We start from the raw sequence: 26369 nt of genomic DNA, 5'->3' as shown, positions 1-26369 counted from the left end.
TAATCTAGAATCTAAAATAAAGGTTTGTGTTTACATTATTTGTTTTATGTATATTTCTTAATTATTATCAATTATTATTATTATAATTATATACATATATGAATACACACACATACAGTAAATGTATATATTTAAGAAATATTTGTATGTATATACTGTATATTTATATATATATTTATATAACTTATATATATATATATATATATATATATGACATTTTTCTTTTTAAAATATATACATGCATGTGTGTGTATTTATATATACATAATAATTATACACAGTAAACACATATATAATGTAAACACAAACTTTTATTTTATTAATCGCGATTAATCTTTTGACAGCACTAGTTACAAGGAATGGAAACTGAAGTTATACTGAATTAAAATAAAAAACTAAAACTAATCATTTTCCAAAGATTGTAAAACTTTTTAAAACTTAAAACTACACTTAAACTACCTGGACTGGTGCTAGTGCAAAAAGTTGTCGACTCTGGCGAAGGAGCAGGAACCAGAGCGAACCCTGGCCATCAGCTGCACGCACTCGGTGGCCTGACCCAGAGCCAGCATGAGAGGTGGCTGTTTGGGCAGATTCTGAGACTCTGAATGATGGAAAAGATCACAGATATGAAGCCATTACTAATATTAAATAAGTGAGAATGATCAAAACAACTTGTGGCCATGTTACAGGGCCATTACAAGCTCATTTAGCTGCCTCATGTTACTGTGGCCACATTAAAATAACAAGGCCTACAAGTGCTCATATTCATGTGTGATCTCCGCCAGCCAAGCAGTCTTACCCAGAATAGCGCTGTTGAGAGCGGAGCAGATCGCCTCTCTTTGCATGGGGTCCAACTGCTGGCCCACGGGGCAGTTCCAGGGGTCTGAGTATGCCAGCAGACTGAATGCATCCTGAGCACACAAACACATACACAAACATACACACTGGTGAGTGGGCACAAAGAATGTAAGAGTACTGCTTCCCACAAGGATAATCAACTTTCCACTTCAAATGTTTATTTACATCAGCAACAAACAACAGGCAGAGGAGTTGAACAGATTACTTTGTATGCACGCAATATGACTGCAAGTCTAACTTCACCAATATTTAATATAAAACTCTACAATCAAACTGACGTTTTATGAATTGCACAAAATCACCATAACACCTTTTTCCAATGTTGTCGGTTCAAACATCTACCTATTCATCACATTCTCAAACCTATCCTCCTCTTTCCCTCCATACCTGCAGCATCTTTTTGTGAGTGGCGTTCTTGCCGTACTGGCGGCAGAGCTGCTCGCTGAGGGCCTGAAGCTCTCTGCCGAACTGGATCATTCTCTCTGTGGCCGCCTGGTTTCCTCCGCACAGCTGTCTGGAGCTGCAGCTGTCATCTAGAGGAGCAAATAAATTGCAATGACACCACAGAAAGCAGACATGTTTCCAACTATAATTGCACAGTGGATGTAGATATTGTGATTGAACAAATTGCTTCAATATAGTACTGCTGGGAAATCTTGCCCAGTATTGTTTTATTAATTTGAAGCTGTGTTTAATAAGCCAGTTGAACTACTGGGAATATAAATATTCCCATATAATAAATAATATAATATAATATAATATAATATAATATAATATAATATAATATAATATAATATAATATAATATAATAATAAATATAATATAATATTAAATATAATATAATATAATTAATATAATATAATATAATATAATATTTACTATAATTTAAACATTTAAAATGCAATTTAATCTTGTGATGGCAAAGCTGAATTTTTAGCATCCTTACTACAGTCTTCTATGGAAGAGGATTAGGGCCAAGCAATAATAAAAAAAATAAAACCATCTCGAGATTAAAGTTGTTAAATTACGAGAAAAAAGTTGAAATAAAATGTCGAGAATAAGGTGACTAAATTACGAGAAAAAAGTTAAATTACGAGAACAAATTCATTAAATTATGAGAAAAATGTCGTTAAATTTCAAGAAAAAAAAAAAAAGTCGAGATAAAATGTTGAGAATAAACTCGTTAAATCACGAGAAAAATCTCATTAAATTTCGAGAAAAAAGTCGAGATAAAATGTTGAGAATAAAGTCATTAAATTATGACTTTATTCTCAACATTTTATCTAGACTTTTTTCTCGAAATTGAACAACTTTAATCTCGAAATGGTTTTAATTTTTTATTATTGCTTGGCCCTAATCCTCTTCCGTAGTCTTCAGTGTCACATGATCCTTCAGAAATCATTCTAACATAGTAAGAAATGTTTCTTAAGCACCAAATATTACAATCATCAATGTTGAAAACAGTTTTGCTGCTTAATATATTTTTGTGGAAACTAATACTTTTTTTCAGGATTATTTGATGAATAGAAAAAAAAAAAAAAAAAAAGCTTTTACTTAAAACAGAAATCCTTTGTAACATAAATTAGTGGTGTAACGGTTCAAATTACTCACGGTTCGGTTTGTATCACAGTTTTAGGGTCACGGTTTCGGTACGGTTCGGTATGAGCTATGTTCAGGGAAATAAGGACTACTGTCAAATAAAAATAAAGAAAATAAGAACAAATAATCAAACAACAAGCAATAGCACAAATAAATACAATAGAGCAAAGACAAAAATAAACAGTGCTTTCCAGGTTTTTTTTTTTTTTTGGTATGTCAAACAGTAGTTTTCAGGTACAGAAACTGAATAAAATTATCAAATGTAAAATAAAACTGCATATAATCTTTACTGTATACATGTAAATTAAAATAGGCTTAATGTTTATTTAAGTTACAATGAGTTCATGAGTAATTTGTCATTTGTTTGATTAACAAAAAAAGACAGCAGCAGGAATATTAGGCTGCTGTCACTTTAAGACATAATGCACACATCCAATATACTGATACTGTACACATGAGTTTTCATTCTCAACTGTTTACGTTCACTTGACATAACCGACTATGTTTACCAGCATACTCGCCAAGATGGGCATGTTTTGGATATAATTTTAGTGTGAATTTGTCCATTCAAGTGCAAAAAGACTTGAAACTCTGTGTGCGCGCACAGAACTTCTTACACAAGTTCTATTTCGTGTGTTTATTTGCTTGAATGTTTAAACTGGCAAGGCTTAAAATGTGCAAATTATAAACTTTGTGATGATGCAGCACTGGCCAGATCGGGACAGAGACAGTGACAGTTCCGTCAACCGTCCCGAGCATCTTTGATGCAGGCCCCGGGCTAGCATCACAATCGACCAGTCATATTCGAGCATACGGCACTTGCATCGAACATGGTCAAAAAGTGTGGACAAAACAGTCACTCTTTGTGAACTATCGCTGTTGTAACATATTAAGTAGCAAGAAAGTTCTCAGAATAGAGATTTATATGATGCAGTCAACAGCTCTATCAGTGGCAACTGCAACACGCCAACACTGGTAGTATGTAAATCTGTTGCTGACATTACAGTTAATTGGACAGCTACTCTCAAGTGAAACATGTGCGAAGCATATCCATCGACAGAAACATACTTTAGTTTTCTTTTCTTCAATAAACTATTATAGATGTGTCATCAGATTTGACATTAACCGCGGTGCAAGTGCGTGCAGAACCATGGGTGGAGAGCGGTTTGATATTTTTTAATGTGAACCGTTACACCCCTATTATAAATGTCAATTTAATGCATTCTTGCTGAGTAAATGTATTTCTTTCAAAAAGATATAATATAAAATATAAAAAAATATCCTCGTTTAATAGTGTGACAATTTTTTTTTTTATCCATCTGAACCATTTTCTCAAACCAAAGTGAAAATCAAATGTCTGAAAGCACCCAAGGAATGGGAAAAAAAGGAAGAAAATTGGGTGCTACATACTCTTACCAAAACTTCACAACCACAAAATATCGCACTCTCTCTTTGTAGCCTTGGAGAAAAACATTTAATGGGCTGAATAATAGAGGAGCTCAATTTAGCAACTCTCAAGGGGGATAAGGACAGAGCAGAGAAAGAACTAGTCACATAAGAAAGGAGAATGAAAAAAGTATGAGAAGAATAAAAACAAAGAAAGCCGTTCTCAAAGCCTGTTGACAATCCTGCATGTGTGTTGTACCTGCTACTCCATTGCCAACACTGCTGTCATCTGCCTGTAGGATTTCCTGGTGTTTGTATGTGCCATTCATAATGCGAGTTGAGCTTTCTGTCACGCCATTGCTGTAATGTTCTGCCTCAATCTCCATCTCACTATCACTGTCAACACACAAAAATGCACAGTCAACAGCAGAATTGGTCTCTCGAGAATGTAAGTACACAACAAATTTATATGCTTGGCCTTGCTTGCAAACAATGGCATATTTGTTTTTTCTGTCTAGCTCAAAGTCACAATCACTAACCCAAAGAACACCACCACACACCTAGTCTCCTGGTTGCTGGTGGCACTGTGTGGCTGGGACTTGGTGGAGTCGGTAGAGTTGGACTCTGAGTAATTGACGGAGGAGGGAGAGGAGGATGGAGAGGAGGAGGCGGAGCTTACGCCTGTGTATTTGTTGTGGCTCTTATTTTTGTTAGGAGGAGTGACTCCGTTACTGCATGTGGGACTGTCTGCTCCTGAGTCATGAGGAGGGAAAGAAACAATGAGAACTATCTTAAGAAACAGCAGGAATGAAAGTGCTTTATTTGAATTGTAAGTTACATAATCCACCCAACTGCAGTACAGGTGAAACAAGTGATTCAACAAACCATCTATTCCACATCTTGTATGAATGTGTTCTCTTGAAGATGATGTTACTCATGATCAGACCCACACGGAATCTACGCCCACAGAATTCTGAATTTGAACATCTGTTATTTATAAAGTTCTACAGATCCCTCAACCCTTGTGTTTTTGTGTAACAATATTATTCTGATTAAAGGATTAGTTGACTTCAGAATTAAAATTTCCTGATAATTTGCTCACCCCCATGTCATCCAAGATGTTTATGTCTTTCTCTCTCCTGTCGAAAAAAAATTAAGGTTTTTGAGGAAAACATTTCAGGATTTTTCTCCATATAGTGGACTTCAACAGCTACCAATGGGATGAAGGTCCAAATTGCAGTGTCAATGCAGCTGCAAAGGGCTCTACATGATCCCAGCTGAGGAATAAGGGTCTTGTCTAGTGAAACAATGTCCTTTTCAAAAAAACAAACAAAAAAAAAAAACTATATACTTTTATACCACAAATGCTCATCTTGCACTAGCTCTGCGATGCGCCACGCATTACGCAATCACATTGGAAAGGTCACGTGTGACGTAGGCGATAGTACCGCAATAGGGCGAAAAACTCCATCTCATTTTCTCCTCCAACTTCAAAATCATCCGACATCGTTGACTTAGTCTAGGCACGTTCGCTTTGTAGACACTTGCTCGGTACTTCGCCTGTCACACGTGACCTTTCCAACATGATTAGGTAATGCGTGGCGCATCGTATGAGCAGTGCAAAACGAGCATTTTTGGTTAAAAAGTATATAATTGTTAAAATGACCGAATGTTTCGCTAGACAAGACCTTTATTCCTCAGCTGGGACTGTGTAGAGCCCTGTGGAGCTGCAATTTGGACCTTCAACCCATTTGTAACCACTGAAGTCCACTATATGGAGTCCACTATATGGAGAAAAATCCTGGAATGTTTTCCTCAAAAACCTCAATTTCTTTTCGAATGAAGAAAGAAAAAGACAAACATCTTGGATGACAAGGGGGGTGAGTAAATTATCAGGAAATTTTAATTGTGAAGTGAACTAATCCTTTAATGATTACAGCTACCAAATAGCCAAGTTACTTTATAACTCATTCTAACATTTGAATATATTAGAACCATACTGCAGAATTATGTAGATTAGCAACACACATTTGTGACAAAACATTTCAAAAATTATGGACATGCTGAAGACAATTTAACTTCAATAACATTGTTTTTTTTCCATACTATGGAAGTCAATCGGGCCCATCAACTGATCGGCATCTGAGATTCTTCAAAATATCTTCTTTTGTGTTCAGCAGAAGAAAGAAATTCATACAGGTTTGGAACAACTTGAGGGTGAGTAAATGATGACAGAATTTTCATTTTTGGGTGAACTATCCCTTTAACAGAAACTTTGTAGATGGAGACTTTGGTAAATGGGTGAACCACAAAAATAGTCAATAAATATGACCTCAAAATAAATAAAATAATATAATAAAAACAATATTTTGCAAAAAACTAAGCCTATTTTAGAAGCATTATGAAGACCTCAATGTATCAAAAGCCATGGGTATTGATTATGTTTTGCCTGTATACGTTTTTTTTGTTTTTTGTAGACTCACAAAGTGACAGCAGCCATTGAATTACATTACATAAATCACCAAGGACAATAGTGTCAGTTCAAAATCTTCTTTACTGTTCTACTGAAGAAAAAAAAAAAGGACACCTACATCTTGGATGGTTTGAGAGTGAATAAATTAACAGCAAATTTTCATTTTTGGGTGAATTATCCCTTTAATGGTCCTACATTGCTTCATATTCCCAAGAAATATAATTTCTTATTTTTTCTATAGATTCTGAGTTGAAACATGGAATTTTTTCCCCATGAGATTCACCTCAAAAAACAGCATTCAAGTGCTAAAAAATATTTTAAGCAACACCGAAGATGTTAGTGTGGAGTGTGCATGTTACCTGTGCTGTGCAAGTGAGCGTTGGTGGCTCCATGCCGGGGGCTCAGGTTGGGGGAGCCGGGATAGCTGTCCTGTGATTTAGGAGAGCGGACACTAAAGCACCGTACCTCACTATCTGTACCATTCACCATCTCCACAAACTGCCGACACCTGAAGGAGGGCAACAAAAATCACTGTAGCACAAGCATGATCTCACACACAAATACACACTCACTTCAGACCTGCCAATCAATTAAAATGTCTGTCAGCCAGGTTTTTGTTATCCATTATGCCTACTGACTGACACTGTCAGCTCAGCAATCCATTAAACTGTCTGCTTGTCATTCAACCGTTATCCATCACAGAGAAAGAGAGAGGAGTCAGCTCTCACTGCTTCCTTCCCACACATCCTGGCACTATTCCCACAGCAGCATCTGACATCTGATGACATCCAACAGTGCAATTAAATAATAACACACATGCACCTCCATGTAAGGCTTTATTTAAGACTTTTTTTTTTGCTTGTGATCTAAAGAGCAGGGACATCATGCTTTCAATGCATGACAAACCGTTTTTAAAGCCTAAGACCAGAAGTCTAACATAATCAATACAGAATTCAAATTAAGCATTAAAAAAAAAAAAATTCATTTTGAATAAAACAAAGAACATAGTTGCCAGAAATCGCTGAATATAAGGGATAATTCATAATGCTTGATTATTTTGTCCAATAACAGAGATTTTAAACACACTACTATTCAAATATTGGGGGTTGGTAAGATTTTTTAATGCTTTTGAAGTTGATGCTCACCAAGGCTGCATTTATTTGATTAAAAATACAGTAAAAAAAAAAAAAAATTGTGAAATATTATTACAATTTAAAATAAATATTTTGTATTTGAATATATTTTAAATCGTAATTTATTCCTCTGATTTCAAAGCTGAATTTTCAGAAGCCAGTCTTTCAGTGTCACATGACACTTCAGAAATTATTCTAATGTGCTGATTTGCTGCTCAAGAAACATTTCTTCTTATTATTATTAATATGCTGAAAACAATTGTACTGCTTAAAGGATTAGTCCACTTTTAAATAAACTTTTCCTGATAATTTACTCAGCCCCATGTCATCAAAGATGTCCATGTCTTTCTTTCTTCAGTCGAAAAGAAATGAAAGTTTTTGATGAAAACATTCCAGGATTTTTTCCATATAGTGGACTTTAATTGGCACCAAACAGTTGAAGGTCAAAATTAGTTTCACTGCAGCTTTAAATTGTTCTACACGATACCAGACGAGAAATAAGGGTCTTATCATCTTGAACTAAGAAATTAAAGTTTTGAACTAATCTTTATATGCAATATGCTAGTATATAACAATTAGTTCAAACTTTGACCTGAGGAGGGCAGTAATACAGTTAGCAGTGTCTACACTGCTGGAATTCAAATAGAGAAGAAGAAGAAGAGAGGTAGTTCAAGATGAGCATTTATGGTTAAAACTTATATACTTTTAAATTTTTTTCAGAAAATGAGCAATGGTTTCACTAGATAAGACCCTTATTTCTCATCTGGGATCGTGTAGAACAATTTGAAGCTGCAGTGAAACTGATTTTGACCTTCAACTGTTTGGTGCCCATTGAATTCTACTATATGGAGAAAAATCCTGGAATGTTTTCATCAAAAACTTTAATTTCTTTTTTACTGAAGAAAGAAAGACATGAACATCTTTGATGACATGGGGGTGAGTAAATTATCAGGAAAAGTTTATTTAAAAGTGGACTAATCCTTTAATTTGTTTTGTGGAAACTATGATACATTCTTTTAAGATAGTGTACAGAAGTCACAGTAAAGACATCTTAAAATCTACACAAATAGAGTGCAACAGTCGAGTTCCCGGGAGTAAACTCCATTCATTTTCTCCATAGGAAAATTATGTTTTAATGAAAACTTATAAAGCTTTAAAGATAAAACTTACTGTAAGTTACAAGGTTGCTTCTTTTGAAAACGTCAGCCCACATTATTTCAACTTAGTTTTAAAATGATGGTTTTTAGCAGCAGAATTTGTGGTGAAAAACTACATTATCCTAGCCTGACGTGGTCATACTCAATTCTAGTCAGAATATGAGTCTGATACTGCTCCATTGGGCTTTGATTATGGGGCGTATTTCAACCGATCCAGGAAAGACCTCAATTGGATAGACCTACAACCAATCAGAGCTACAGAGTAAGTGACGTATGTTGAGCGACGCATAGTTGTCAACAGAACTCTTCTTAGCGACCATCGGGGCCAGCTGATAAATCAAACTTTTGCCGAATCCCGTAGGAAGGACGGCAAAGACATCTTTCCTATCGACAAATGCCTTGATCGCGGTCCTCTGTTCCTCTTTTAAAATTAATGCGCTGTCGATATCTTCTATAACGGACGCGATGGCGGAATCTACACATCTCAGTTCTTCAACAGCCATCATTGTTGTAAACTAATTGACCTTTTGCAAAGACTCGTCCCCCTTAGTTACTGTTGCTTTGTCCGACAAGCCGTGGCGCTGTCACGCCACACAGAGTGGAAAATACATCGCGGAGCAAAGAAGAAACTGACAACACATCGACAGACGAGACAGAGCAGGTTACTTATGATATTAAACAAAGTCCCAGCTTTCAAACTGTGTAGTTATTAAAAAAATTCAAACAATAAAAACCGTTTTGTGGCTCTTTAATGTGTTGTGACCATGATCGTGACAGATTGCTGTAGCGCCTCAGCTCAAGAGGCTCGTGAACCGATCATCTCTTCCTACTAGTCCATTTATAGCATCAAATAAACATGAATGAACATGAGAATGAATGTTGTTTCAAACGCGGAAAGACGTCAATATGCACAATTTTTCAAGTTTAACTCCACCGATGTTAATCTTCTACGTTAACTCCTGACTGCTTTGTTGGACAAAATGGCGGATGCGGCGTTCTGATTGGTTAGATCGCTTGTCAATCAAACTCCCCAAGCACTCTTTGATGACGTAGGTGGTTACGTAACCGCAGATAGCCTGTCCATCATCGATTAAAGCCCGCCCTGGCAATTTGATTGGCTCGGCCTTCTGGGAGCCGAGCATAATTAATCGACAATGGATCGAGTCCAGACCGAACTTCCCGTCCAAAAAATGTTGTGGGCGGGGTTCGGGCTGGCACCCAGGCTAACATAAAGGTGCGTTCACGCAGCCTCGTAATTCCTGTAGTTACGAGATTCTAGCTTGTAAAAAGCGTTCACGTCCTCGTAGAGCTCGGGAGTTTTCTGAAAGCTCCCAGATGTACCACGTGGCCGCTGTACCACCTGACCGCTGTAGATTCATTTATTAGGCGTTGATAGTGGTGCCATTGAAACGCATAATTCCCAGTCCAAGGACCAAAAGGACATGAAAAGCTCTGAATATAACGTCACGTGTTGTCATTTCAAGATTCCGGTAAATACGAGGTGACGTGAATGCAGCTTTATCCATGATGCTGTACAGAAAATTCCACCAATCAGAAAATCAAAACTTGCTAAAAGATCTTGTTAGCTCCACCTACTCCAATGAAGCACCACAAATGAAATAATGAAGTCTCCTTACTCTCTCAAAATACTTTTGAATATATTTGAATATATATATGCATATTATACTATTTTTATACATATAATATACTATATATATATATATATATATATATATAATTTTAAAGTAGTAGTTTTAAATTTTTCCATCGTTTTTAGTCAGATTATGCTGTTCATGGTGCTTCATGGGATTACAGTTCTTTCTATCACTAAAGCCATTAAGTACACATGCTTGTATCTTTATATTTTTGTCTGATTTAAAAAAAAAATTTTGATTTCAAATCAAAATTTGCAATGTTAAGATTCACCTTGTAGCAGGTTGGCTTTGATCATGGCTTTAAAACACTTTAACAAAGACTTTTTAAAAATCTTTATGGGAGAAATTAATAGAAAAATATCCAACACCGCTGAAAAAAAAGTGGACGGGCATTGCTACACTCCATTCCCATCTCTGCCAGCCAAAAATCAAGACTAACCATTTTCCCCCATTTACTCTAACTTTTGTCAAAGACGATAAGCAAGCCTTTCCATTTATTTAACTTCAGCTCTTATTTGCAAGCACTGATTTTAGTAGGTGGATCTTCAAATTGCATGTAATTTAAAAGGCATAGTTTCCCTTAAAATCTCTCAGGGACATAAATATTCAGGAGTATGGTCTGCGTAATGCATTATAAAAAACATCCACAATTCAACAGGGTAGCTGACGCATGACTTGTGTTACAAGAAAAATTTAAAAGGCAGCTCATTTTCAACCTTATGCAACAGTATGACTAATCATATCAGAAGCAGCTCAGACCAAAGCAACCATGACCCTCTTTTCACCCTATGAAGACACATAACAAAAAAGAGACTACAGGGCACTATAAAAACCTTCATTCTGTATGACACTGAGTAAAAGATTGCCCTAATCTCAGGCTATGCGTTTTCTGAGTACGCTTGCATTATGAAATCCATACCAGAAAGCTGTGGATGTTCATATGCTACTGAGCTCCACTGATCCCCAGAGAAGAAAACACATTTTTCACCTTGCTTCAGGTTAAGCAATTCCTCTTGATACATTCCACACAAAGTGGCACAACACATGGTTCTCCAAGTCTGGTAGACATACTCACTTCAACATGAAGAGTAAATTGGGGTTGTGTTCTAGGAGTCCGGGGTACAACTGCTGCGTTGCGTCAATGGCTTCTCCAACACGTCCCGCCAATACCAGCTTCTGTATTCCTGGAAGCACAAAGAAGCAAATGAGATGAAGAAATTACAGGTGTGTTTTGCTCTTGATTTGTTTAAAAGGTCACATCATACATTTTTAATCACTCGATCATTCTCCCTGAGGTGCACTTAGAATGTTAGTAAAGTGTTTTGAGCATTCATAATTTTATGATAATGTTCCTTTTCTCTGATGTTTTAAACAAGTGTTTTATTACTACTGTTCCTTTAAGACTTCTATGTAAATACCCTTCTCACAGGTAAAAGGATAAATGGTGCTTACAAGCTGAGGGTTTGCTGCCAATATAGTTTTTGAATGCTCCATTTATCTATAACAGCCTCTTTGCAAAGCCTGAAGTACATTGAGACAGGTTCATAAAACCGTGCACAATAAAATATGTGGCTCAAACTCTTAAAATCCTTAAAACAAAAAAAACTTCAGCCATTCATTTCTAACAGATCTTTCAGTAAGATATGCAGAACGGACACACGCACGCACACACACACACAGACACTAGGAAAAACACAAGGTTTGGAGAACTGTATACACTTTTTGTTCTTATTTTGTTTAGGAATTTTAGTATCAATCCTACTTCTTAACTGTTACCTAAAAGGATTAGGATTTTAATCCAAGGGTTTCTGAATGGTTTCTTTTAGATTCAAATGACACTTCCATATTATATTTAATATTTAAAGGATTAGTTTACTTTAAAATGAAAATTACCCCAAGATATACTCACCCTCAAGCCATCCTAGGTGTATATGACTTTCATCTTTCCGATGAACACAATCTGAGTTATATTAATAAATATCCTGATGCTTTATAATGACAGTGAACGGGACCAACGAGTATGAAGCTCAACAAAGTGCATCCATTCATCATAAACATACTTCACATAGCTCCGGGGGGTTAATAAAGGCTTTCTAAAGCGATGCATCATTTATGTTTTTTTCGTAATTTGAGGATGTAGCTTAAGCGTTTTGAACTGCGAGAGGCATTACACTTTCTTCGTGTTGAATACAGATGGCAGTCTGGCGGAAGCTAGATTTTAGATTTTACTTTATAACTTGTTAAAGCTGCAGTCCGTAGTTTTGCCTTTGTCGCCATCTCTGGTTGAAACCTGCAATTGCAGTTGTTTGCGGAATTATCTGTACGTGTGTTGTGCCTCGGCACGGCTCCTCAGCGCGGATGAATCTAATGTATGCTGTCAATTACTACACCGGTGTGGATACTGTACTTTGGAATCACAGCCTGTAGTCTTGAAGTATGACCAACAAGAATTTTCAACGGAAAATGTCATCTGAACAAGTAAGTAACATGTCTGCCACTTTTGTTCTGAACAACTGAGGAAACAAAACTAAACAAAAAAAAAAACATTACAGTAAATCGCGCTGCCAATGGTGATTAAATCTAACGATCGCTTAGCTCAGATCACATCAAACTGTGCAAATTATTATTATTGTTATACTTTTTCAAATTGTTAATGTTAACAACATCTGCATTGTGTGACTATGTGTAGGCTATTTAGTGTGTATTAGCGTTACCTATAGCTCTAATTCATTCATATATCTACATTAATATGTCATACCATACAATCCGCCATCAAAACGATAAGTTTAATTATTGCAGCTGCTGTGAAAAAGGCTATAAATGATCCTCCTCACATGTGATGTAGTGTACTAGCTGGGACTCATTCTTTATGTATACAGACGTGACGCAATGGCGCAAAGACATGCTCAATTTTCCCGCGGAAACCCACCAGTACCACCCGAATTATAAAACATTATTACAAGCTTACCGTTGTGAATCGGGCTACGGTAAGGAGATCATTTTGAACACTGGCTGGTTATGTACATGCTCAAAAATTGATTTTGGATAATTTTTAAGCAAAAAATAAAGTTATGGACAGCAGCTTTAAATATGGATATTTTTCATACACCAATGCATCACTTCAGAAGGCCTTTATTAACCTCCCGGAGCTGTGTGGAGTACGTTTATCATAGATGAATGCACTTTCTTGAGCTTTAAACCCCTGCTCACTGCCATTATAAAGCTTGGACGCGTCAGGATATTTATTAATTTAACTCTGATTGTTAAAGTTAAATACACCTAGGATGGCATGAGGGTGAGTAAATTTCATTTTAAAGTGAACTAATCCTTTAAATGTATCTCATGGCTTATACTGAAAAGCTAATTTCAAAAAGATTTATCAAATTTAATTGTTGCCTGTGTGAGATAACCAATTATGGTAACATTAAATATTCATGGTGTTAAATCAAAGGCGTTTTTCTAAAATTTTACATTAACTGAGAAATTGATAAAATATTCAAAGCACAGTGTCCAAAAAAGCAAAGGTTTTGCTTAATCAGTAAAATGTGAAATTCCTCATGACAGCAATATTTTCCTACCCAAACCACAAACGACATGGGAAGATCTGTTTAACTCATCACCAGCGTTACAAATACATTAATTAATATAAATATACATATATAAAATACATAAATATCCATTTATTTATAGCTAAACTAGCTGACTTTGATTGAGTACTCACTCTGTCTGTTTTTTATTGAGGTTTGGTCCTCTTGGATCATGGTCTCTGTGGCTCTGGCAAATGCCATTGCTGTGGCACAATACCCATGATGCACCAGGTAGCTGGACACCATACTGCAGATATAAACATTAAAAGGTTATGTGAAAAACATGAATCACAAATTAGCCAAAGGCTGATTAGCCTTGTGACATGCATTACAAACAACAGCAAACAGAAGTAGATGTTTTTATCAATATTGTGACTGCTGAATTTATTTTCAGGTGACTGGCTGCTCACTTCTGCAGAACCGCCTGCCAGTCTCCCAGTCTTTCTCCGATGGGGAAGCGGGCGATCATGCTGTGGATCTTGGCCCTCCATTCGCTCATGTAGTCCTCAATGTCAAACACAAAAGGCTGTTGGCCAAAATTAGCATCTACTATCTCCCCTGGAGTTTGCAGCCCTACTGTGGGGTACAGGTTAGGCTGAAATGAGAGACAGAAAAAGAGAGAGCTGAGAGACTGCTTAGAAGGTCTCCACCTTTCTCCGTCAGTAATTCTCAGCAGGAATCCTTCGGTCACACTTTAACTGGCAGAAGCATAAATCCTCATCTGAGCTCATGACTGGCCTATGCCAAGCTATCAATCTACTGTTACAGGTATTTATTTAGCAGATGTGGAGGGACTTACAAATGAGGAATGCTACAATACAAGTGATTCATCCTAAGGGGAGAGTAACATGTGAAGTGCTGCAATATGAAGATCCAAAGTTGGGCAAAAAAGTACAAGCTAGCACTGAGATACAGGCATGATGGAAGACTCAACGTGAAAGTATCAAGATGAGGAGACGATATAGGTGTAAAGTTACATCCAAAATCTGAGACGATTCTTCAAATAAACTTTTTTTTTGCATTTTCAGCTGTTCAATGTGGTCTCAGGCTCATTTAAGAACAGTGTTATTACGTTATTTAAGTATAGCATTTATTAATATTTCAAATTAGCTTTTATTTGTATGTTTTCAATTTTCGTTTTCATTTTAGTTTAAGTAGTTTTATGTGCTTTTGTCATTTTCATTCGTTTATATTTCTATATAGCTTTAATTTATTTTTATTTCAATTTAATTTTCATACTTCAGCTTCAAACTTATTTGTTAGTTGTCAAGACAACAAGAATATTTATAGTTTTTCATCTGATATTTGTGACCCGAACCACAAAACCAGTCATATGGGTAAATTTTTTGAAACCAAGATTTATACATTAAGCTTTCCATTTAGGATAGGACAATATTTGGCTGAAATACAACTATTTGAAAATCTGGGATAGGAGGGTGCAAAAAAAAAAAAAAAAAATAGATATATACACATGTATATACAGTACAGTCCAAAAGTTTGGAACCACTAAGATTTTTTATGTTTTTAAAAGAAGTTTCGTCTGCTCGCCAAGGCTACATTTATTTAATTAAAAATACAGTAAAAACAGTAATATTGTGAAATATTATTACAATTTAAAATAACTGTGTACTATTTAAATATATTTGACAAAGTAATTTATTCCTGTGATGCAAAGCTGAATTTTCAGCATCGTTACTCCAGTCTTCAGTGTCACATGATCCTTCAGAAATCATTCTAATATGCTGATTTGCTGCTCAAGAAACATTTATGATTATTTTCAATGTTGAAAACAGTTGTGTACTTTTTTTTTTTTTTTTCAGGATTCCTTGATGAATAGAAAGTTCAAAAGAACAGCATTTATCTGAAATACAAAGCTTTTGTAACATTATACACTACCGTTCAAAAGTTTGGGGTCAGTACGAATTTTTATTTTTATTTTTTTGAAAAGAAATTAAAGAAATTAATACTTTTATTCAGCAAGGATGCATTAAATCAATCAAAAGTGGTAGTAAAGACATTTATAATGTTACAAAAGATTAGATTTCAGATAAACACTGTTCTTTTGAACTTTCTATTCATCAAATAATCCTGAAAAAACAATTGTACACAAATATTTCGTGTCACATTAAATGTTTCTTGAGCAGCAGATCAGCATATTAGAATGATTTCTGAAGGATCATGTGACACTGAAGACTGGAATAATGATGCTGAAAATTCAGCTTTGTCATCACAGGAATAAATTACTTTGTGAAATATATTCAAATAGAAAACAGTTATTTTAAATTGTAATAATATTTCACAATATTACTGTTTTTACTGTATTTTTAATTAAATAAATGTAGCCTTGGTGAGCAGATGAAACTTCTTTTAAAAACATTAAAAATCTTAGTGGTTCCAAACTTTTGGACTGGACTGGACTGGACTGGACTGGACATATAGTATAGTATAGTATAGTATAGTATAGTATAGTATAGTATAGTATAGTATAGTATAGTATAGTATAGTATAGTATAGTATAGTATAGTATAGTATAGTATAATATAATATAATATAATATAATATAATATAATATAATATAATATAATATAATATAGTATAATATAATATAATATAATATAATATAATATAATATAATATAATATAATATAATATAAATATTGAGAAAATCGCCTTTAAAGTTTCCAAATTAAGTCCTTAGCAATGCATATCCACACACAAAAATACATTTTTGATAAATTTACAGTAGGAAATTTACAAAATATATTCATGGAACAAGATCTTTACTTAATATCCTAATGATTTTTGGCATAAAGAAAAAACAAAATCGATAATTTTGACCCATGCGACTTATGACTGGTTTCCAGGGTCACATTTATATTTTATATTATTTCAATTACTGATTTTTAAAAATATATTTTTTAGTTTTAGATTTCACTGTTTGAGAGAGGTCTGTGTGCTTTACTTACTGGCAGATCTGTGAACGCCACACCTGGAAGATCACAAAAAATATATCAGAACTGCTTAGTATTGTGGATTCAGAGAATACATAAGAAGGATATTGAAAACTTTAACTTGAGCCACTAATTGATTTCTAATGATTTAAGCATTAATAAGAATTATGTTTGAATCATTTTCCATTAAATTATTACCTAAACTGTGCCCATTCTTGGTGTAAAAGCATGTGTTATTGATGAGGTTCACGCAGCAGCCAATGACGTCACCCGTTGTGAAAGTTGGGCCATACGGTTGGCCGGTCCCTGAGGAACAAAAGGAGTGTCCGTCGTCCCCATGATAACCATAGGAGTGCTTGTCCCAACCTAGGGTGAGAGAGAAATTCAGCAATTAAAATCGGCAGCACTTGGATTCAAAAACTGCATTCTTTGTTGGGGGAATCTGCGGAATCCTGTAAAGTGGGTTTAAACTTGCTAAAATAGACTTTTATTGAAAGCATGAAAGATGAAAGCTTTTTTTAGACCAAAATATGTAATAATCAAAGATGCATGGTATATGCAGAAGTTTCTCAATTGTTTTGCACCTATGTAGAAATCTTCCAAGTTAGGAGGGCACAGATTTCACATGCTAATAAGGAATCTTGTTTCTGCCTCTGCACTGATATTCACAGCAGATCCTAAGCCTGCAGCGTTTGATATGCCATCTGGTCTACAGCATCATAAAATACTGCTTCTTAAATAAATTATGAGCACCATTCTCATAATTGTGCTGAAAAGAATATGTGGTTGACCCTCGCAGGGTGGCCAGGACCCTGGGACAAAATTATAAGAACGGGACCAATTATCAACAATAATATTGTGGTCAGTAAACAAAAAGCATTTGAATTGTAATTAATAAGACTGTAAAAAAAAAAATCAGTAAGGCATCGCTCAAAAGTTTCTGTTTATTTTATGTATCTGCCGTCAGTCTGAATGTGTTTGAGATGTCATTGCCATAACGCGTTGCTACGGGTTTGTGTCTTGCTTTGGACTTGACTGACATTCTGACACTGCTTGTTTGCTTACCACTATTCACTAAACATGGTTTTGTTGTAATTACTTCTCTTGCTGTAAAAATAAAATATGAGTTTATGTCAGTAGGTGTATATTCATAACTGTGACCACAAAGTCTTTTTACAAAAGTGATTGAGAACTGCGGACTATATATGGCTCTGAGTGATTGCTTGTGTGTAGATTCAATTAAAAATTCATATATTACATATTCAAAAATATTACATAACCGAATAATCATCAATGCCTGTTTGTTATGTGTAATACACCAACGATTTGTTGTGTGGCACAACAAGCTTAAATTTCATTGGACAATGTGAAGTGGAGTGGTAATTTCCTGGTCTTATTCAGTTGTAAACTACATAGCCACTGCCTGTGTTCAGTTTTTTAAAGGTGCCCTAGAACTTCTTTTTAAAAGATGTAATATAAGTCTAAGGTGTCCCCTGAATGTGTCTGTGAAGTGTCAGCTCAAAATACCCCATAGATTTTTTTTAATTCATTTTTTTAACTGCCTATTTTGGGGCATCATTAACTATGCACCGATATATAGGTTGCGGCCCCTTTAATTCTCGTGCTTCCCCTCCCCCGGAGCTCGCGCTTGCCTTAAACAGCATAAACACAGTTTACACAGCTAATATAACCCTCAAAATGGATCTTTACAAGATGTTCGTCATGCATGTACGTCTTGCATACATCAGATCATGTAAGTATAGTATTTATTTGGATGTATTACATTTGATTGGGGGCGTACACCCCGACTGTTAAGTAACAGTCGGTGTTATCTTGAGATTCGCCTGTTCTTCTGAGGTCTTTTAAACAAATGAGATTTATATAAGAAGTAGGAAACAATGGAGTTTGAGACTCACTGTATGTCATTTCCATGTACTGAACTCTTGTTATTCAACTATGCCAAGATAAATTCAATATTTAATTCTAGGGCACCTTTAACAAAGGTGAAATAGAAAAGACAAGTATCATTCTTAACAGTCCGATGGGACATATATTTGCATTTATGGCATGATATCTGTGGTTTCTAATGGTAGCGTTCAATTTACTCTTATTTATGAAAAGAGTAAATTTATGGCATATTGATTTTCCGCTTGTTGAAACTATCATAGTTGGATTGGTTGGAGTAAAGGGTTAGTTCACCCAAAAATTTAAATTCTGTCATTAATTACTCACCTTCATGTCGTTCCAAACCTGTAAGACCTTCATTCAACTTCAGAACACAAATTAAGGTATTTTTTGATGAAATCTAAGAGCTCTCTGACCATAGACAGCCATTTAATTACACTTTTAACGCTCAGAAAGCTACTAAAGACTTTTTGTGCGCAAAGAGAAAACAAACATAATGACTTTCGTCAACAATTTCTTCTCTTCCCTGTCATTCTCATATGCTGTTTACGTTGTACACACAGTGCAGCGCTTCTGGTTTCTACATCAGAACGCCAACTTAGTATAGGCCGACACTGTAAATGTGAGCAGCATGACACATGCGTGTGATGACAACGCACGAGCCGGTCAAAAATGAAAAATGGGCGTTCTGACGTAGAACCTGGAAGCGCTGCATTGTCTCTACAATGTAAACAGCATAGCAGAATGACAGGGAAGAGAAGAAATGGTTGAAGAAAGTTATTTTTGTTTTGTTTTTGTGCACAAAAAGTATTCTCGTCGCTTCATAACATTAAGGTTGAAACACTGTAGTCACATGGACTATTTTAATGATGTCTTTAGTACCTTTCTGGAGCTTTAAAGTGGTAACTACATTGCTGTCTGAGGAGGAGTCAGAAAACTCTCAAATTTTATCAAAAATATCTTAATTTGTGCTCAGAAGATGAAGATGACAGATATTACACACATGCATATATATATATATATTATAGTGACAGATGGCCCTTTTTACATTTGAGCCCCTGCCTCTGAGGAACTCTCTGTACGTCCTTGAGGCCCAGCAAAAATGCACTTATTGCCTCCCGCCTGACGATGTTATCTTTCCAGCTGTTCTGAAAAACTGGATTTACCCCAGTTAGGGTTTTTATAAGAACATGACAAAATTGTCCTTTAAAGGCTTCGGGCAGCTGGACAAGCCTGTGTGTAAATTTTATAGGACCATTTGAACGATTCGGTAAGATTCACACTGCCTCAAATCACCAAGAGGAGGAGTCCGCATATCTCACTGACTGGGCTGAGCGGACTCAAAATTCGTATGCATGTTGGCAGACAATTATGATTAGTACATGATAAAAATGGTATTGCGTAAGCAATTATATTTATAGTCACTATTTGAAACTGAGTAAACAAGTGCATTCTGTGAATGACAAACTGAACAGATGCAAAAAGAAAAAAATTAGGAAGTAAGGCAGTGGCCGTTGGGGGCTTGTTGTGTGGTATTAGATTAATCTGCAGAGCAGAGCAGGCAGGGATATTGCTCCTAAAGCAGAGCTCAGTGTTCCCTTCATGCTAATGAAATGGGCAAAACTCCAGTATGGGATCAGAGACATGGAGGTCAGCGGGGCGTATAAAACCATTACACTCAAACTGCACACATACCCACACACGCAAACATACGATGCACCATACATCCTCATAAGAAACAACACATGACTTTAATTGATTTAAGTGTTTTGGAATCATGGGATGTCTAGTTATCTGCAAAAGGCTAGTGAACTATAGAGAAAAAAAAAGATATTTGAAGTGAGCATAAAAGATATTAGAAGTTAGCATAAATATATAAATATACATTATCTATATCTAGATATAGATATGTACACAAACAAACATTTTTTATATAAATGTATATATTTAAACATTTGTATTACTATGCATGCGAGTGTGGGTGTATAATATATATATATATATATATTAATAATATTATAATATATAATTTGATAAACTCTAGCACTAATTAATTTAGTTTCAGAAACCTAAACTGAACATATATTACAGCAGCCCAACTAAAGTCAAGGAAGCACGTACAATCAGAGAAAGAATATCCTACTGTTGGCTGAAGGCTCCAAACTAACTAGAAAACACATTAGCCACCCTACATGCGTTTGTCTATATTTCCACTATATTCCAAAGCGCTCTGACAAAGGGTGGTTTAAGCAGAGAGCACAGGGGTCAATGAACACAATTTGTAGTCAGCACGCACATGCCGAATTGGCTAGATTGCTCCAAAGCATTTCAAAGGCATCAGGCACAGTGGAGAAGCTAACAAGCAATTGACAAAGTCACTTGATTGGTCAGAGGGCTCACAGGAGGGTGACATGAACCCAACTGTCCCCAAAACTCCTCTCTCAATCTTTCTTTTGCTCTTGTCTAATATGCACCACTGTTCAAAAGTTTTTAACTTTCTATTTATAAAAGAATCATGAAGAAAACACATCACGGTTTCCACAAAAAAAAAATAAATAAAAATAAAATAAAAAAAACTTTATTAAGCAGCACAGCCGTTTATAAATTTGATGGAAATAAGAAACAGCAAGTCATTAGAATGATTTCTGAAGGATCATGTGATTATGCTGAAAATTAAAGCTTTTCCATTACAGGAATAAATTACATTTTAAAATATATAGAAAACTTATTTTGAATTGTAATAATATTTCACAGTATTACTGTTTTTACTGTATTTTTGATCAAATAAATGCAGCCTTGGTGAGACTTCTTTTAAAAAAAAACATTTTAAAGGTGCCCTAGAACCAGTTTTTACAAGATGCCTATTTTGGGGCATAATTAACTATGCATCGATTCAGGCTGCGGCCCCTTTAAATAGCGCGCTCCCTGCCCCCCCTGCATGCATGCGTCGGATCATGTGAGTATAGTATTTATTTGGATGTTTACATTTGATTCTGAATGAGTTTGATAGTGCTCCGTGGCTAAAGCTAACATTACACACTGTTGGAGAGATTAATAAAGAATGAAGTTGTGTTTATTAATTATACAGACTGCAAGTGTTTAATAATGAAAATAGCGACGGCTCTTGTGTCCGTGAATACAGTAAGAAACGATGGTAACTTTAACCACATTTAACAGTACATTAGCAACATGCTAACGAAACATTTAGAAAGACAATTCATAAATATCACTAAAAATATCATGTAATCATGGATCATGTCAGTTATTATCGCTCCATCTGCCATTTTTCCCTATTGTTCTTGCTTGCTTAATACTGGCTGCCCTTGTCTAATGCCTTGAACATGGGCTAGCATATGCAAATATTGGGGGCGTACATATTAATGATCCCGACAGTTACGTAACAGTCGGTGTTATGTTGAGATTCTTCTGTTCTTCGGAGGTCTTTTAAACAAATGAGATTTATATAAGAAGGAGGAAACAATGGAGTTTGAGACTCACTGTATGTCATTTCCATGTACTGAACTCTTGTTATTCAACGATGCCAAGGTAAATTCAATTTTTGATTCTCGGGCACCTTTAAAAAAATACTTTTGAACAGTAATGTACATTTACTTTTTCAACTTTCCTCAAGCATGTAGGATTAGCATCTAACTAGCTACTGCTTATTGATCAAAGAGCTAGCTAATATGTACTGTTATGTTTCTACTAGTGATCGACCGATATTGATTTTTTATAACCGATACCGATACCGATTATTTGCATGTTTATGTACCCGATAACCGATATGCAGAACCGATATTTATTAACTGTTATACTTCTGTTTTTGACAATTATTACAACACAAATGAGCTGAACAAACCATTTTATTTATAACAATCACTCCCTCCTTGCATACAAAAAAAAAAAAAAAAACTTTACTGAATATGTATTCAGTAAAGTAATTTAAATATAATGTAAAATGTAAATGTAATATTAGCTGGAATATATAACATTGTCAGGAAAGTAACAAACAAAACGGCATACATCATTGCATTTTCCAACTAGTGTTATTAATTATTATGTTTTGTCGATCTAGATCATGAAATGCTTCCTGACAAAGTGCTGTAACTTATCTATGCATTTTCACAAAACTATAAATTGGGCTACTCAACCGCGATCGCGTGTGGAGATATTAAATAATTTCCACAGAGCTGCATTTATTTAGATTTGTATTAACTAAATAATGGTTATGTAGTAAATCAAATGATTATATAATCTAATAAAGTTAAACAGCACTTGCCAGTTGGCATTTTATGATCTAAATTTAATCTAGCGTTAAATCATGAAATGCCAACTGACAAAGTGCTGTTTGACTATAACTTAAATCAACCGCGATCGCGCATGGAGATAATAAATAATTAATTTCCACAAAGCGGTAGGCTATATTTATATGTGTATTAGCGAAATAATTGTTATGTAGTAAATGGTAATATAATCTAGGGTGTTTAAACAAGATAATCTTGTCAAAAGTTTCATTCAGTGGCCGTGCTTAAGCCTCCTGATCATCCGTCAGTTGCTAAGCAATATGAACGAACTTTTTCTTCTAGACTAATGGTGAGCAAATACAACAGATAGAGAATTAAATTCAGCGCTTTTATTTTCAACATGCACTCATTCACGTCTGTTTTATTTAATTCATGTAAAGTTACGTCTTTATTGGGGCAGGACATGACGAATTACACTACATGACTCAATGAGTTCGTCTCAATTGTTTAGAAACAAGCTGCATAAATTAACTATATCAGGAATTTATGTCTCAGATCTCATTTGTGCATGTCTGTTATGTTAAATAAAGTTGATTAACTAAAGCAAACCAAGTAGAACATATACTTTACCTGTGCACTGAGTTGTTGTTGACTGATCTCCTCAGACGGAGGAAGTCTCAAAACGGCCACAAGATGGCGCCGTAAATCGGCGAATCCGATATTACAAAACCGATACCCGATTATGGAAAAATGCTTAAATATCGGGAAAAATATCGGTAAACCGATACATCGGTCGATCACTAGTTTCTACAGCATGATGTGCTTCACACTCCTAAATGTATTATAATACATTTCAAAAGAGGTTACTAAATTCATTAGTGTCTAATTACATATTATATCGTCATTAGTGTCAGCTTAACTGAAGCTAAAATTTATTTACTCCACCTGCTCCATTAACTACTAAATTACATTTCATCAGTTTAACTTGACCATATCAAATCATACATGTGTACAAAATGATAGGATAAAGCAGCCTGCATACTTTTCAAATTCCAAATATTGTGTATACGAGTGTGTTCCACATGCCAGTCAAAGTATTCAGTCACATTTCCTTTTTAACATTCTGCATTATGATAATGTGAGCACATTTCATGATTTGATTTTTGCCATCATATTGGATTTTGTTTGGTTATTGCGTCATTTTTCACTGCAGTTAGTCATTTAAATCAACTAGTCCAGTAGCAGCTTGATGTCCTGTAATGGATGCTCTGTGAGAATGAATAGATTTTCTGATTAATTTTAGCTTTTAGCTATGAATAATTATGACAAGGCTTTGTGATCTCAGAACATTCTGTATGCCAGGTAAAATCCATTGAGGAAAACCAATAATGAGATCTAGGTCTCCTCTCCTTCCTATCCTTCCCTTTGAGGACTCATGAGGGAAAAAAAAAAAAAAACGCATCAAAAAGTTATTTCCTGAGATTGAGGAGCACAGAAAGAAAAACCATGGATGTATCTGCTTTTGCAAGATCATTCTCACAGCTAATGTTTTTCAGGACATGCTGAGGCCTGTTCATGGCTTGAATTATAGTCTGACTGTGATAGAAAGATATTAAAAAGTGTAAGACGAAAAAAGTCGAAGACAAATGGTCTTAAGCTGCAGGAATCAAAAGTGAATCTTAATGTCAGATTTGCATCTGCTACTGTAAAGAAAAAATGTTTTCATAATCTTTATGAAAATGTAATAACTTCTCTTTTAATCTTCAAAGCTCTTCCTCATACACAACTTTCCTTTTTGGCTCCACAAATCCCTCCCCTCCAATCGCATGGTCTCATTCTGGTATGTAACACCCACTTTTCACAATCCAATCATTTTTGATGGATGAAATCAAGTCCCTCCCTTGCTTTTTTTTCTCCAATATCCTGCCAGAATTAAAATAGGTTATAAACACAATTTTCCTTTCATTTTAATATGTAACTACATAAAGCTGATTTTTTTTTTTTTATAACTACAAAAGTTGACTTTTTTGTGGGGTACAGAAATGGACTGACTCACCCATTGTTCAGTCACCTATAGTTAGTTCACCATGACCCATGGTAAGCACATCATCTCTTTAGTGTACATACAAGCACATACACACACACACACTAACTCACCAGGCAGTCGGTTCATGTTGACCCCCTGGGCAGACAGTCCAATTCCCATGTACCTGTAAACACCAATAAAAGAGAACAAATGTTGGCTTTACTAAAAAATAAGGACACTGATAATCTCTGAAACTGTATTTAAACCATATATTATGCTCCTGATAAAGTTACCATTCAGCTGAGTTTAGTATGGAAGCTTGTTTCCACCACAAAAAAATAAAATAAAAAAGGTAATTGCGACTTTTTCTCTCACAATTCTGATTTTTTTCTCAGAATTGCGAGATGTAAACTCACAATTCTGACTTTTTTCCTCATAATTGCAAGTTAAAAACAATTGCTAGTTTTAAAGTCAGAATTTTGAGTTATAAACTCAGAATTCTGTGATATAAAGTCAGAATTGCGTCATATAAAATCAGAATTCTAAGATATTAAAGGTGCCCTAGAACCAGTTTTAACAAGATGTAATATAAGTCTAAGGTGTCCCTTGAACGTGTCTGAAGTTTCAGCTCAAAATACCCCATTTTTTAATTAATTTTTTTAACTGCCTATTTTGAGCCATAATTATATATGCACCGATTCAGTGCGCAGCCCCTTTAAATCTCACGCTCCCCCGCGAGCTGTCAACTGCCTTAACAAGCATAAACAAAGTTCACACAGCTAATATAACCCTCAAAATGGATCTATACAAAGTGTTCGTCATTCATGCTGCATGCATACATCCATTCTTGTGAGTATAGTATTTATTTGGATGTTTACATTTGATTCTGAATGAGTTTGATGGTGCTCCGTGGCTAAAGCTAACATTACACACTGTTGGAGAGATTTATACAGAATGAAGTTGTTTATGAATTATACAGACTGCAAGTGTTCAAAAAATGAAAATAATGATAGTCTTGTCTCCGTGAATACAGTAAGAAACGATGTTAACTTTAACCACATTTAACAGTACATTAGCAACATGCTAACAAAACATTTAGAAAGACAATTTACAAATATCACTAAAAATATCATGATATCATGGATCATGTCAGTTATTATTGCCCCATCTGCCATTTTTCGCTATTGTCCTTGCTTACCTAGTCTGATGATTCAGCTCTACACAGATCCAGACGTTTTGCCTTGAACATGGGCTGGCATATGCAAATATTGGGGTCATACATATTAATGATCCCGACTGTTACGTAACAGTCGGTGTTATGTTGAGATTTGCCTGTTCTTCGGAGGTCTTTTAAACAAATGAGATTTACACAAGAAGGAGGAAGCAATGGTGTTT

The 26369-nt window shown here is 35.2% G+C and overlaps 1 protein-coding gene across 4 annotated transcripts in view; it reads right to left on the bottom strand.

Annotated features, from left to right (window-relative positions):
* ranbp10 (RAN binding protein 10) overlaps positions 1 to 26369 on the bottom strand; it is a 44983-nt gene that overhangs the window by 3128 nt on the left and 15486 nt on the right. For 2 of the 4 annotated variants that reach the window (XM_067390391.1, XM_067390393.1), the window contains exons 3-14: positions 25106 to 25158; positions 16998 to 17165; positions 16815 to 16837; positions 14259 to 14443; positions 13983 to 14095; positions 11337 to 11445; positions 6676 to 6824; positions 4383 to 4596; positions 4103 to 4239; positions 1246 to 1391; positions 800 to 911; positions 460 to 601 (exon numbers count right to left, since the gene is read on the bottom strand). In XM_067390391.1, coding sequence (XP_067246492.1) covers positions 471 to 601; positions 800 to 911; positions 1246 to 1391; positions 4103 to 4239; positions 4383 to 4596; positions 6676 to 6824; positions 11337 to 11445; positions 13983 to 14095; positions 14259 to 14443; positions 16815 to 16837; positions 16998 to 17165; positions 25106 to 25158 — 1540 coding nt within the window. In that variant the 3' untranslated portion in view covers positions 460 to 470. Of the gene's footprint in view, positions 1 to 459; positions 602 to 799; positions 912 to 1245; positions 1392 to 2469; positions 2549 to 4102; positions 4240 to 4382; positions 4597 to 6675; positions 6825 to 11336; positions 11446 to 13982; positions 14096 to 14258; positions 14444 to 16814; positions 16838 to 16997; positions 17166 to 25105; positions 25159 to 26369 lie in introns of those variants that run through there. The other 2 variants (XM_067390392.1, XM_067390394.1) reach the window with 2 other exon arrangements.

This window comes from Chanodichthys erythropterus, chromosome 7 (assembly GCF_024489055.1).
Source record: "Chanodichthys erythropterus isolate Z2021 chromosome 7, ASM2448905v1, whole genome shotgun sequence".
In the NCBI taxonomy this organism is placed as follows: Eukaryota; Metazoa; Chordata; class Actinopteri; order Cypriniformes; family Xenocyprididae; genus Chanodichthys; species Chanodichthys erythropterus.
The sequence above is the reverse complement of the archived record's forward strand: the minus strand, read 5'-3'. Positions and strand labels throughout refer to the sequence as shown.